The sequence below is a fragment of the Nannospalax galili genome, unplaced genomic scaffold, assembly GCF_000622305.1.
Source record: "Nannospalax galili isolate Female #2095 unplaced genomic scaffold, S.galili_v1.0 scaffold713, whole genome shotgun sequence".
Classification (NCBI taxonomy): domain Eukaryota; kingdom Metazoa; phylum Chordata; class Mammalia; order Rodentia; family Spalacidae; genus Nannospalax; species Nannospalax galili.
The window spans coordinates 14,696-29,301 of NW_008333780.1; the positions used below are offsets into that span (position 1 = coordinate 14,696).

The window sequence follows — 14,606 nt, forward strand, 5'->3', positions numbered from 1 at the left end:
ATACTTCACCTACCTTATGGCTAATCCTTATAACATCCCCACTGTATAGAAACTAGAAAGGGTTAAATGAGGGAATGCATTAAAACGTGATTTGTGAGGGACCTACACCAGAAATGATCTCAGCTGTACCAAGAATTCAGTGGGTAGTCATGGACACAGTACATGCATAAACAAAACCCTTTCCTTTAAAAAGAAAAGAGCAAAAATGTCCGTCCTTTCATGTTACAGCAGCATCCTAATAATACACTGGAGTGGAAAAAAAAATCAGTGCTTTCATTTCACTCAGTAGAGATGTTCTCTACCTTGAAATGAGATCAATGTTGCTGCCAGAAGCTATAATCAGCACACAGGTTTCAGCTGGTGGAAACACACGTCTGTTAGAATGCCTCATTGACTGAAAAAAAGAGTAAAATTAAGCAGTACCCAAACCCATGCAAAGAGCCTTTATTGCAGCAGGCCTGCCAGAAGCAAGCAGAAAAGCTCGCTCTACAAAGAAGAAAGTGCTTTAAACAGACTGAAAGCCTGACACGTCCCGGAGACAGGGGACGGCTTTATAAAAAAACAGTGCTTCCTACACCACCAAAGACCAGGAACCTACTGCTACCAGAACTTACTGTTAGAAAGTTCTTTGAGGGGATTAGAAACTAGGTTTAAAAAAAAAGAAGGACCATCTCCAAGCAACAATTAAATTTTATTTCTGTTTAAATAATAAATACACCTGAGTTTTCCAACCCCTATCTCCTGAACAAAGGGCTTTAAAACTGCAATCTCATCTTCAGCTGTGATCCAGTCCCACTAGGAAAGGACATAATTAGCTTTAAAACTGTGACCTTCCAGCTCGAGTCTGCAGTACTGACTGTCCAGGCACCTCATAACTAGTTTTTTAGGCTTGGCACCTGTTGGTTACATGGTCCTCCACCTTCATGGTGAGGAAGCAATGGAGGCTTTTAGCCCACCCAGAAGTTAAGTTTTGATGGTTTTGCCTTCTAAGGCATCAAACATGTCTTCTAAGCTCTTCTGGACACACTGGAGAAACTCCCGGGTATTGCGTCCTGAGTAGGAGGAGACGTTGCAGCCAATCCAGCTGTCATGAACAACATAGGCAATGCCAAAGCCATCTGGGACCACGGGGGCAAAGCCACCAAGGTTCACTGCTGGGCTGTTCAGAGTGCTCGTGGACAGGATGTTGTGGTTTATCTGCCCATACGCAGGGTCCAGGTAGAGCTCGGGCAGGGTGATCCCATTGGCTGCTGCCAGGTAGCGTAGAGCAAACAAGTGGCGGTCAAAGCCCTGGCCTGTCAAGAGACAAAATGAAAAACCAGAGTCTCACAAGTGAAGAGGGCTTAGGCAAACCTTCAAGCTGTGGCAGGAATCCCTTTCACAGAGAGTGGATGAAGGGTGTGTATAGCTATGCATGCATCCCCCAGCTCACCATTGGGGCAGCTCATTCCAGAATACCTTAAGTTATTTAAAAACTAGATTTTCAGCTATCAACAGCTGTGTTAAAAATGAGCCTAATAGCCAGGTGTGGTAGCCAGGTGTGGTGGCACATGCCTTTAGACCCAGCACTCGGGAGGCAGAGGGAGGTGGATCTTTGTGAGTTCAAGGTCAGCCTGGTCTATATGGTGAGTTCCAGGACAGCTGGGGCTACAGGGAGACCCTGCCTCAAAAAGAAAAAAAAAAAAAAGCTCACATAAAAGCATGATACTGAAAACTCTGAATCTGGTGCATGTCTGTAATCTCAGCACTTAGGAGGCTGAGGCAGGAGGATTCCAAGTTCAAAGTTAAACAAAACCCAGGTTGGAGAGATGGCTCAGCAGTTAAGAACACTGGTTGTTCTTGCAGAAGACCAGGGTTGGAATCCCAGCACCCCATGGAAGCCAACAACTGTCCTTAACTCCAGTCCCAGGGGATCCGACAGCCTCTTCTGACCTCCGAGGGTATTGCATGACACAGGTGCACTTACCTACATGTAGGCATACACATAAAATAAAAACAGTAAGATTTTTAAAAAATTAAAACCCAAATCCATTCAGTCAAGAGTCAAGAATATATGAAGAGATCGATGAATTCTACAAGTAAAAAAAGGCTCAACTGGGTAGGAGAGCTGGCTCAGCAGCTAAGAGCACCGGCTGCTGTTGAAGAGGACCCAGGTTCAGTTTCCAGCACCCACACGACGGCTGACATCTGTCCATAACTCCAGTTCCAGAGGACACCGATGTCCTCTTCTGACCTCTGTGGATACTGTATGCATGTGGTGCACTTCCATACATGCAGGCAAAAAACCCATACACATAAAATAAAAATAAATAGATACATTTTTTTAAAGGCTCAATGAGACATTCATTCCCCAGCAACACACACACACACACACACACACACACACACACACACACACACACACACGCACATGACAAAGAAAACTAAGGTAAAACTCAAAGTCCACTTGTAAAAGAGTAGACTAAGTGAGTGGAACAAAGTGGAACGGGCATTTCCAGGTTCTAACCTCAGCCTGGTGTAGTAACTGGGACAATGGCCTCAGCGTCCTGCCTTCAAAACGGAGAAGGAAAAGACTAGATGTCTTGGGTGCCTCTTTTAGTTCCATGGCTTTTTTAAACCCTACAGGAATGGACTATGGGAGAACGGGATCCTCTATGTCCTTTCCAGGTCTTAAAATTTATCACAAAGAGATAAAGAAAATATGACATTTAAAATTGGGAAGAGGCTGGTCATGGTGGTGCATGCCTTTAATCTCAGCACTCAGGAAGCAGACGCAGGTAGACCTCTGTGAATTCCAGGTCAGTCTGGTCTACTTAGTGAGTTCCAGGCCAGATGGGGCTATGGGGAGACCCTGTCTCAAAAATAAACAAACAGGGCTGGAGAGATGGCTCAGTGGTTAAGAGCACTGGCTGCTCTTGCAGGTTCAGCTGGCAGCACCCACATGGCAGCTAATAATAGTCCATAACTCCAGTTCCAGGGGATCCAACATCCTCTTTTGACCTCCGTGGGCATTGCATGACATAGATGCACTTACATGCATGCAAGCAATATACTCATACACATAAAAATAACAAAAAATACAATAAATAAATAAATAAATAAATAAATAAATTAATTAATTAATTAAACTGGCAAGAGCTTCTGGGATGACCTCTTTACAGAGAGCTAACACCCTGCAGCTGAAGTGAAATATAAGGAGCAGGCTTAGAAATCTTAAATTGCCAAAAATGTGTCTGATGGCCAATGAGGGATAGAAAGGATAGAAAAAAGAATCATGTGTCACAGCTGAAAATGACCTTAAATGATGAAAGCTCCCCATGCCTGCTTAGTTTCTCGTCCCTAGTGGCTGCTCAGGCACAGGAAGGGTAGGAAAAACAAATCATTTTGGGAGTTGATGGGTGGATTAAACCGGGTTTATGGGTAGGGATCAGAACTGGGTGGAATATTACTGAGTTCAAAGAGGGCAACAGGACTCGAGGTGTGCTCCCCAGCTGAGACTCACCCATTGCTGCTTCTTTGGTCAGTTGGCCGTGGTACTTGGAACACTCAGCCATCATGTGCTGAAGCTCGCCCACACTGTGCTTGGAGGGCTCCCTGACGAATGCCTCTGAGCACCTCTTTGTGAAGATGGAGGCTGGGCGGACGGTCTCAGTGCGGCCATGCTTGAAGGCCGCAGTGCTGCAGGACTCGTAGGTAGCCACTGTCTGCCCATACTGCCGCAGGAAGGCCATCTGGAAGGCCAGCTGGGCCACGGCGTCAGGGCTCAGCTTCTGCTTCTTTAGGAATTCTTTCCCACCTCTCAGGAACTGGATGTAGTCAATGGTGAGGGTTTTCATGGTAGCATCAAACTTTTCCTTAGCAGTGGCAATGCCAGCCTTTAAGGCATCGTTCAGTTTGAAGTTGAGCTTCTGCACAGCAGCAGAGGAGTCAGTGGTGGCTGGCCGGCTCTGGGGAGTAATGGCAGGGGTCTGAGTGCTGTCTTTGAACACTTCATTGAAAAACCTAAGCACTGCAACGCCATCCCCCCACGCATGCTCAAAGTGGACTGCGGCTGTGCCATCCTTGGCTAGAATGAGGTTAAAGGACTTGTCAAACCAGCGGTTTGTGCCATCACCATGTAGCATGGTGTGGGACAAGTGGACAAGATCCTTCATGGGCAGGTCATCTAGGCAGAGGCAGAAGACAGCAGAGTCCACTTTCCTCAGGGTCTCCTCGTTGCCACCATGCACAAGCTTCTGCCTGAGCTCTGCCCAGACATCTCGGTTCTCACTGGTCAGGTATGCCAGGGGGAACTCGGGCAGGGGGCTGCTGTCTTCAAGAATGTACTTCAGATGTGCCTGGATTTCCAAGGGGCTCACAATGTTCCCATCTTTATCCAGGACATCAAAAACATAGAAATGTCCTTTTCTTAGGACCAGTAGGTGTCTGGCTTTGGCATCAGTAAAGAGTTCATCCCGACTCGGTTTGGGTAAACGAGTTGAATTGAAAAGCCGAAAATACTGGGACATGTCCAGGGGATATGCACTGACCAGGTAGGCTCCATACCAGGACAGGGAGGAAGGCACAAAGCGTATGAGTCTCTTAAAGGCATTGGTGTCACTTTTGTCAGGGTTCAAGTGGAACACTTCTGGCTCCAGAAGGCCAGCTCGAAGTGTCTTCAGAAACCGGACAGCAGAAACAGTCATGTTGGTCGCCCGGGTGAGCTGGTCGTTATACTCAGATTTTGGGTCAGGATTGAATGCCATAAATGGATTAAAGTTTAAAACAACAGAGTCTCGAGCAGTTAAGTACATATCAAACCAGGGGCCTGAAAAATAAAAAGCAACACAAAAAGCTAATGCAACCCCCCAAAACTAAATTTAAGAAAACAATTTCAGGCTCAGGAAGAAGAAACAATATCAACTTCAAGAAGGGGAAACTTCCTGGATATTTTTCCTGGGATCAAACAACACGTGGTCTTATGCATCTGGATTCTGTTACTTTCAATGCTTCAGAGGTTCATCTGGGTTGTAGTGTGTGTTAGTTTGTTGTTTTTAACGGCTGAACAGCGTTTCATATATGGATCTGTTATCCATTTATCAGCTAATGGACATCTGGGTTGTTTTCACTTCTCAGCTATTATGCATGGTATTCCTATGAACCTTCATATACAAATTTTATTTATTTTTATTTTTATTTTATGTGTACGAGTGTATTGCCTGCATGTATGTGAGTGCACCTGTGTCGTGCAATGCCACGGAGGCCAGATGAGGGCTTTGGATGCCCCTGGAACTGGAGTTAAGGACGGTTCGTAGCCACCATGTGGGTGCTGGGAATCGAACCCCGGTTCTCTGCAGTCAGTGCTCTTAACTGCTGAGCCATCTCTCCAGCCCCTCATATACAAATTTTAATGTAGACATTATGTTCTCATTTCTTTTGAGGATCTATATAGCTAGAGGTGTAATTTCTAAGGTCATGTGGTCTCTATTAAACCATCTAAGGAAAATTCAAGGTATCCTCCAAAGTCAAAGTGGTTGTACCATTTCCACAAGCCCTACATGAGGGGTCTAATTTCCACACCCTCACCAACACTTATCATTGTAATTTTTTTTTAAAACCCCGGATGAGGTCTCGCTTTGTTTCTTAAACTGGTCTGAAATTTGTAATCCTGTCTCAGCCTTCTGAGTAGCTGGGATTACAAAGTACATCTAAAACAAACAATAAAACTGTGTGTGGTGGCACACACCTTAAATCCCAGCATTTGGGAGGCAGAGGCAGGCAGATCTCTGTAATATCAAGGCCAGCCTGGTCTACATGGTCTCAGGCCAGCTGAGGCTACAGGAGAAACCCTGTCTTAAAAAAAAAATACAAAAAATAGTGATGGAGAGATGGCTCAGCAGTTAAGAACACTGGTTGTTCTTGCAGAAGACCCAGGTTCGAATCCCTGCACCCACATGGCAGCTAATAATTGTCTGTAACTCCAGTTCCAAAGGATCCGATGGCCTCTTCTGTCTTCCTCAGACACTGCACGACATGGGTGCACTTACCTACATGCAGGCAATATACTCATACACATAAAATAAAAATTAAAAAAAAAAACAACAAAAAGCCCAAACTAAAACAAACAATATGGCCAAAATAAAGAGGAAGGAAGAAAGAATAGGAGGTCCAAAGTATTTAGTCAACTGGTAATGACCAAAACAGATTCAAAAAAGCCAATCAAACTGACAAGAGAAAAACAGGATTCAATCTGGTTCTACAGCAGACCCTTTAGAGGATCTGACTGAAAACATCTTAACTAGATCCTCACCTACCACCCCATAATTCCTTCCCATTCTGGTGAGATGTGTTTTTATTCTCTGGATCCAGTAAAGTTGGGAGACGCACATCATGACTGAGTTTACAGACCTCCCTCTCACCCTGCTTCTGAAGGCAGTTTTACTAGAAACACCTTTCCTGGGGATCTAACCCAAAGACATGACCCCTAGAGGCACCCCAAGACAACAGCTGAACCAGACCACAAAACAGTGACACCTGTAACTGACCATCCCACTCTCATGGGCAGAGAATCTCACTTATAACAACAGGGGAGGATTAGGTAACATCTAAAGAAAGAGGCAAACAAACATGGGAGAAGGAACTTGAAGGAGACAGATATCATAAGTAAAGAAAACCTTAAAAAGTATTTCTGGATGGTTAAGGGTGCTTGCTGCCAAGCCGGGCAACCCTAGTTCAATCCTCAGAAATCAACTGGTGGAAGGAAAAAAACAACTCCCACAAGTTGTCCTCTGACTCCCACAGATGAGTATGTGTGTACACACACATATACCAATAATAAATAAACATTTTTTAAAAATTCTAATCAGGGTTGAAGAGATGGCTCAGTGGTTAAGAGCACTGGCTGCTTTTTCAGAGGACCTGGTTCAATCCCCAGCACCCACAAGGTGACTAACAACCATCTGCACTCCAGTTCTAGGGCATCCAACGCCCTCTTCTGGCTTCCATGGGCACTGTCTTGCATGACACGGGTACACTTACATACATGAAGGCAATACACTCATGCACATAAAATAAAAATAATAAATACTTTTTAAAAATCTAACCAAAAAAATATAAAGGGATTGGAGAACTAAGAGCAGGAATTAGAAATTCAGGAAAAGAATTGGAAGATTAAAATTAATCTCCCAGAGAAAGGGGAACGCTCATTCACTGCTGGTGGGATTGCAAACTCATGCAGCCTCTATGGAAAACAGCGTGGAGAGCTCTTAAAAAACTAAAAATGAAGGCCGGGCGTGGTGGTGCACGCCTGTAGTCCCAGCACTTGGGAGGCAGAGGCAGGCGGATCTCTGTGAGTTCAAGGCCAGCCTGGTCTACATAGTGAGTTCCAGGACAGCTGAGGCTACAGGGAGACCCTGTCTCAAAAAGACAAAACAAAAAACAAAAAACCCTAAAAATGAATCTACCATATGACCCGGTTATACCACATGACCCGGTTATACCACTCCTTGGCAAAGGACTCATCCTATTGTAGAGACACTTGTATAACCATGTTTGTTGCTGCTCTTTTCACAACAGCTAAGGGAAGCAACCTAAGTGTCCTTCAACTGATGAGTGGTAACAAAAATGTGGTATATTTACACAATGGAGTTCTATTCAGCAGTAAAGAAAGATGAAATAATGAAGTTTGCAGGTAAATGGATGGATCTAGAAATTGTTATGCTAAGTGAAGTAACACAGACTCAGAGAAACAAACAATATACGTTCTCCCTCATATGTGGCTCCTAGCACCAAATCCTTTTTTTTTGTCTTTCTTTTTTTTTTTTTTTTTTTTCTTTTGAGACAGGGTCTCCTTGTAGCCCCAGCTGGCCTGGAACTCACTATGTAGACCAGGCTGGCCTTGAACTAACAAAGATCCACCTACCTCTGCCTCCCAAATGCTGGGATTAAAGGCGTGCGCCACCACGCCCGGCAGCACCAAATCCTTTTAAATTCCAGGTCCTTTTAATAAGATGATGCTATACAGCAGTCCCTTCTGCATGAAATAAGTACCATCATCACGGCTTTGGTTGAGCCTGATCACTAAACATAGTCACAACTGGGCTTGTTGACAGTTGTGCTCATTCATTAAAGGAGGGCCAAGCAGGGTCACTGGACCCTCACCTGAGTATCCAGCCACTCTTCCCAGCCAACTAGTCCAGCCTTGGAAGACAAAAGAAAAATGAGGAGGAACCCAATAGAGGGATGATTTTGGAAGCCCTTGTCAAGAAACTCCAATGGACTCTCATATGAACATTTGAAAATTGCCCTGTTCTGACTTTTTTCTAGTTCCCTGTCTAGAACTTGTAATGCTAATTACTCTTGCCTTTACTTCTTCACATCTCCTATTCATGATTCAAGGACTTTCTTTTCCCCTTAGAGACAAGAGTTTTGAAATTTGGGAGTCTTTTAGATAGACCCACTGAAGGGGTATTCCAACTGCCTCACCCTGCATCCCTGTTCAGCATGGAAGAAGCCAGAGTGGTCTGTGTCCCTATTCCCTATTGGCAATTTCGGTAACCCCTTTACAGGATGGCGTAATAAGAACGGGAGGTAGGAACTGGCTAGACAGTTAGGGTAAAAAGACCCCAAAGAAAAGTAGCCAGTTTCTTGGCTAAAAGTCAAAATGTCCTTGGGCCTGTTAGCAACATACTCTGTTCCAAAGGTCAAAAATGTCAAAAGTATTTGGGAGCTTGTATCTAATCCTTAAAAGATTTTAGAGTTACCTCTTCATGGGGGGAATGTTGGAGGGGAGGGAGTGGGTATGGATTTGATCCAAACACCTTACATGCATGTATGAAATTCTCAGTAAAGTTTTCGTAAAAATTAAAAAAAAATAATTTCCCAGATAGCAGAACAAAAAAAACGAGGGCTAGCCAGGTGTGATGGCACATGCCTTTAATCCAAGGCAGGCAGTCTCTGTAAATTCTAGGCCAGTCAAGGCTATATACTGAGACCCTGTCTAAAAAAAAACAAAAACAAAAACAAACTGGGCGTGGTGGTGGCACACGCCTGTAGTCCCAGCACTTGGGAGGCAGAGGCAGGTAGATCTCTGTGAGTTCAAGGCCAGCCTGGTCTGCATAGTGAGTTCCAGGACAGCTGGGACAACAGGGAGACTCTGCTTCAAAAAGACAAAAACAAACAAACAAACAAAAACCAAAAACAACAAAAAAACACAATAAAACTGGGGGGAAAAAGGGGGTGGGCTTAAAATGTAAGAGAAAAGAAAATTAGAAGACTAGTCTTATTCTATATCCAAGCCAGGTCTGGTGGCACACACCTTTAATCCCACCACTGAGGAGGCAGAAGCAGGTGGATATATGTGAGTTCCAGGCCAGCTGGAGGCTACAGGGAGACCCTGTCCCAAAAGAGACAAAAAAAAAAAAAAGAAAGAAATTCTACATCCAAGTAAAAATCCCAGAAAGAAAATAAGGAAACGAAAGAAAGAAAACAAACACTATTGCAGAACTGAAGGGCAGGAGTGTTCAGTCAAAAGACTCACTCAGAGAGGCTAGAGAGATGGCTCAGAGGTTAAGAGCTGCTCTTGCAGAGGACCTGGGTTTGATTTCCGGCACCCACGTGGTGGCTAACAACCATCATTACTCCAGTTCCAAAACACCCTCTTCTGACATCTGCAGGCATTGCATGATACCGGGTGCACTTATATACATGCAGGCAATACACTCAAACACAAAAAATAAAAATAATAAAATATTAAAAAAAGATTTACTTGAGACCTAGCAAAAATGAGTAGGAAGAAACACACACCAAAAAATGTTATATGGAATTTCAGAATACTGGGGACAAAGACATGTTCTAGAAGCTTCCAGAGACAGCAACTGTTGAAGGATCAAAACTCAGAATAACATCAGCCCATCCACAGCAAGACTGAAAGCTAAAAGGCAATGGAAAACTGCCTTCAAAAATCCTGTGGCACATTGATTTCCAACGTAGCCAGTGTCCACCACTCAAGTGTGAGGGCAATTGTGAGACTCCTGCTTCCACAGAATAAAGGGACTAGTGCTCAGAAAACACTAAGTGAGAAGCCAAGAAAGAGGAAACAGGAAACCCGGGACACCAGAGTGCCAACATGAGAAAGGGCTGAAGAGACACCCGCTGACAGTCAAAGATGCCAAGAAGGAAAACAAACAAGAAGAAAAACAAAAGAAAGATGGCGAGGAAGCAGAGTCACCACAGGCCAAGGGGTCACAGGTCGGGCTACGGCAAGCCAGAAGTCCTGGAAGAGATACTGTCAGAAGACCAAACTTGACAGAGTATCTCAAGTCAGGCACTCAGAGAACATTCAGACATCTTGGGAGGAGTGTGTGGAGGTGGGGGTATAAACCAACAAGCATGTGGAAAACTACACAAAAGAAAGGATGAGCTCATTAGTGACTTCAGAGAAAATGAGAAGCTGGAACAGGAAAGGAAAAGCAATGCCAATATGCAACACAACTCAGCTGACAACAGCATTTATATGATTACCCCAATACGAATTCTAAATCCAGAATGCAGTAAAATAAGTAAATGACAAGTTCAAGGCTAGCTTGGGCTACACAGTGAGTTTTATGTCAATAAATAAATAAGATAAATAAATAATAAAGCAGGTGAAAAGTAAGAAATTAGGGAGGATCAGGCAATTGCTGTTTTTGTCCACAAGTCTTAGAGAACTATTTAGTTCTTTAAACAATGTGCATGTATAACTCTATGGCTCAGTGGGTAAAGGCACTTGCCATCAAGCCTGACAACCTGAGTTTAATCTCAGGAGATGACATGACAGAAAGAGAGAACCAACCCCAGCAAGTTGTCTTCTGACCTCCAACAAGCATATGACGGCATGTGTCCCCCCTCCAAATAAATAATGTATATTAAAAAATAAGTAAATAGCTGGGTGTGGTGATGCACGCTTTTAATCCCAGCACACGGGAGGCAGAGGCTGGCGGATCTCTATGAGTTCAAAGGCCAGCCTGGTCTACAAAGTGAGTTCCAGGACAGCTGGGGCTACAGGGAGACACTTTCCCAAAAAGACCAAAAAAAAAAAAAAAAAAAGTAAATGCTTGGCATGGTGGCACACCTTTAATCCCAGAACTTGAGAGGCAGACCAGCCTGGTCTACAAAGTGAGTTCCAGGCTAGCTGGGGCTACAGGGAGACCCTGTCTCAAAAAGACCAGAAAAAATAAATAAATAAAAAATAAGTAAATAATCTATATTATGCCAGGTAGTTGTATACATCTGTAATCCTAGCTACTTGAAGCAGGATCATGAACTTGAGGCCAGCGTGAGTTACAAAGGGAGAACAGATCTCAAAAACAATAGGCTCCGTAGTTAAGAACACTGGCTGCTCTTGCAGAGGACCTGGGTTCGGTTCCCAGTACTCACATGGCAGTTTCAGGGAATCCAACACCCTCTTCTGGCCTCTGAAAGCACTGTACCACAGGGGCACACTTAACATACACGCAGGCAAAACATTCAGACACATAAATAAAAATAAAAAATTTAAAAAGCCAATAATTTAAGGCTGGAGAGATGGCTCAATGGTTAACAACACTGGTTGTTCTTGCAGAAGACCCGGGTTTGAATCCCAGCACCCACATGGCCGCTAACAACTGTCTGTAACTCCAGTGTCAGGGGATCCAATGCCTTCTTCTGACCTCTGAGGGCATTGCACACACGGGTGCACTTGCCTACATGCAGGCAATACATGTATACACAAAAAATAAAAATAATAAATATTTTTTTAAAAAGCCAATAATTTTTAAAACTAAAAGACGTATTGTAAGAACAGAGGTAGAAAAAACTAACTCTGAATGCAAAAGGACTAATGTTTTGCAGACCAGCTTTTGTATCTGGATGGCAAAGGAAGAATGTGCCAGGCAAAAAACACAGAGGCAACCTCATGGACAAAGGCAGGATGAAAGACGGACAGAGCTCAGGGACTGAGATGCAGGGCAGGTTTGCTAAAGTACCATCTATGTCAGGGAGTCACATGAGGTGAGGTTTGAGAGGACCATCAGACCAGACCAGGAGGACTACAGTGACACTGGAAGACACAGGACTGAATCGTGCATCTTTTCCAGACAGAAGAACCAATCAGGTTCCACCTCACTCCACCTTCAGTGAGGGCAAACGAGCACAGATGCAGCCAACACCGTCTTAGAAAAGGAACTCACACAGCCTCAATATACTTCAGGAAGGGGAAGGCCATTCCTTCAAAGTAGGTTTCAAAAAACATATTTGACACCAAAACAGTCTAGAGGATGCTTTATTTCCCACAGTGGAGCCTCTGGGGCTATGATGGTGGCCCAGCCTGGCCTACCCACCTGAAATGTAGCTGGTGTGCTTATTCTGCTTGTCCTGAGCAACGAGCTGCTCGTGCAGTTCCTTTCCAGTGCCATTTTCAAAACTCTTACAGAACTGCTCTGTTTTCCTGAAACATTCAAGAAAAGCCAGAATCAAACCAGGGTAGGAAATACATGATTTTCAGGTTCCTGGTCAAGAATTCATACTCTGGGTCCCCCACAGCATATTCCCCGACTCTGATGATGCGATCAGGAGTACCTCTGAAGAGAACAAGATCAACCTGAAATGGGGAAGTCTGGGGCAGGAAGGTCTGTTAACATCTCAACGAACCATCTGTCCTCTAGGAGGCAGTTTGGCACGGAGAAAAGGACGTCAGCTTTGGGGTTGAAAGGAGCAGAGTCTGAATCCTGGCTCTTCAAATCCTAGGAGTCACTTTCAAAATGGGTGCGTTTGACAAGACCCAGGCTCTCAGTTCCTATATGTGTAAAAGAGAGATAATAGTGCCATCTCACAAAACTAAAAAACACAAAGCTAAGGATTTAAGATAGACTAAAATATAACACTCAGGAACTGGAAGCCATTCATTGCTACATTAAGAACTTCAAGTAACAGGATTATTTCAAAACAGAGCCTAGACTATGATCAGTCTACCCGTTTCTCTCCTTCTCAACAAAGGACTGTGTGATTCTAGTGACAATACTAGTAATCTATTTTTTAAAAATTACAGATCTAGAAAAGAGTACTAACCATATGAGGCTTCAAGAGTTTGTTTGATACAATCTACTTTCATTTTTTTTTTTTTTTAAGACAGAGTCTTACTGTCTATCCCTGGCTGGCCTGGAACTCACTATGTAGACCACCAGGCTGGCCTCAAACTCACAGAAATCTGCCTGCCTCTGTCTCCTGAGAGCTGGGATCAAAGGCATGCATCACTATGCCTGGCAGCAATCCATTTTTTTTTTTTTAACATACTCAATGTTATCTTCCAATTCCATGCTGTATTGGTTTCCTAAGGTTGCTCTAACAAAGTGCCACAAACTGATTGGGGATTAAAACAACAGAAATTTATTCTCTCAGTTCAAGAGGTTAGATGCACAAAACCAAGGCATTAGCAGGACTGTGTTCCCTGGAGACCCTGGGAGAGAACCCATCATGTTCCTCTCTCAACTTCTGCATGGCTGGCTGTCTCTTTTCCTGTCATAAGGATACCAGTCATGTTGGACTTAGGGACCTGCCCAACTCCAGTAAAATCTTATCTTAGCTAATTACATCTACAACAACTTGATTTCCAAATAAGGTCACGATCTGAAGTTTCACAAGGACATAAATTTGGAGACACACTATCTAACCCAATAACATTCTCAGCAAGCAAGCTCAGGCCTACCATATAGTCCTCAATGTGCCTCCCTCCCAAGAGCACAGCCTTGGGAAACGGCCAGTACCAGTTAGCCTCCTGGACAGACCTGCCAACGTGAAGTATAAATATGCTACTCTGGTTTATAAACCCTATTATGAGTCTAATTAGAGGGACTCTCACCATAGCTGTTAGTCCTTCATGAATGAAAACCAGCTCCTGAATTTCAAATGTATAAAGTACATTCTAGGTCCTAGAGACCCAGGCAAGGCACAGGTATCTCTTGAAGCTTCCACCACTAGCCTCTCCTGAACCTGCCCACTAATGATTACTCGGGGTTCTCAGTGTTTACCTGAACTGGCTGTCATCCAAGAGAGGCTTCTGTGCACTGAGGTATCTCCTCATGGTATTTTCAAGTTTGGGGATAGGCAGCCTGGGGAGAAAGCAAGATCACTGTGAAGTTGGCAGTAATAGACAGCAGTAAGAAACTGGTAAACTAGCAAACCAACTAAATAATTCCTCTACAAAACCAACAATGGAAAGGCACTGGCAAATCAGAACTGATGGACAGGGGCTAGAATGTAGCTCAGTGGCAGAGTACTTGTCTAACACAGATGAAGCCTTACGTTTGATTCCTACCACCATAGTAAGTAAATGAATAATAAATAAATAAAAAGCAGAGTTGATAGATTTACTAATGTATCAATGTAAAATGATAAAACTATTTTAATAACAATAATAGATTCAAAATGGAAGGGCAGAGGCTCTCCCAAGCATTCTTATTTTCTGGCCACAAATGATAACATCTATGCTAACCACTATACAGCACTGATTCAGTTCTACCCTTTTTTTTTTTTTTTTTTTTTTTTTTTTTTTTTTTTTAAAAAAAAAAAAAAAAAGAGGACGATAAATCTTTCACTGTGATATATCAAAATAA

At 43.6% G+C, this 14,606-nt stretch overlaps 1 protein-coding gene across 1 annotated transcript in view; it reads right to left on the reverse strand.

The window, feature by feature from the left end:
* Window positions 1–672: 672 nt before the first annotated feature.
* Window positions 673–14,606, reverse strand: part of Cpt2 (carnitine palmitoyltransferase 2) — a 31,783-nt gene continuing 17,849 nt past the window's right edge. Inside the window, exons 2-5 of the mRNA XM_017796981.2 lie at window positions 14,022–14,102; window positions 12,336–12,442; window positions 3,503–4,807; window positions 673–1,295 (exon numbers count right to left, since the gene is read on the reverse strand). Coding sequence (XP_017652470.1) covers window positions 964–1,295; window positions 3,503–4,807; window positions 12,336–12,442; window positions 14,022–14,102 — 1,825 coding nt within the window. The 3' untranslated portion in view covers window positions 673–963. The remainder of the gene's footprint in view (window positions 1,296–3,502; window positions 4,808–12,335; window positions 12,443–14,021; window positions 14,103–14,606) is intronic.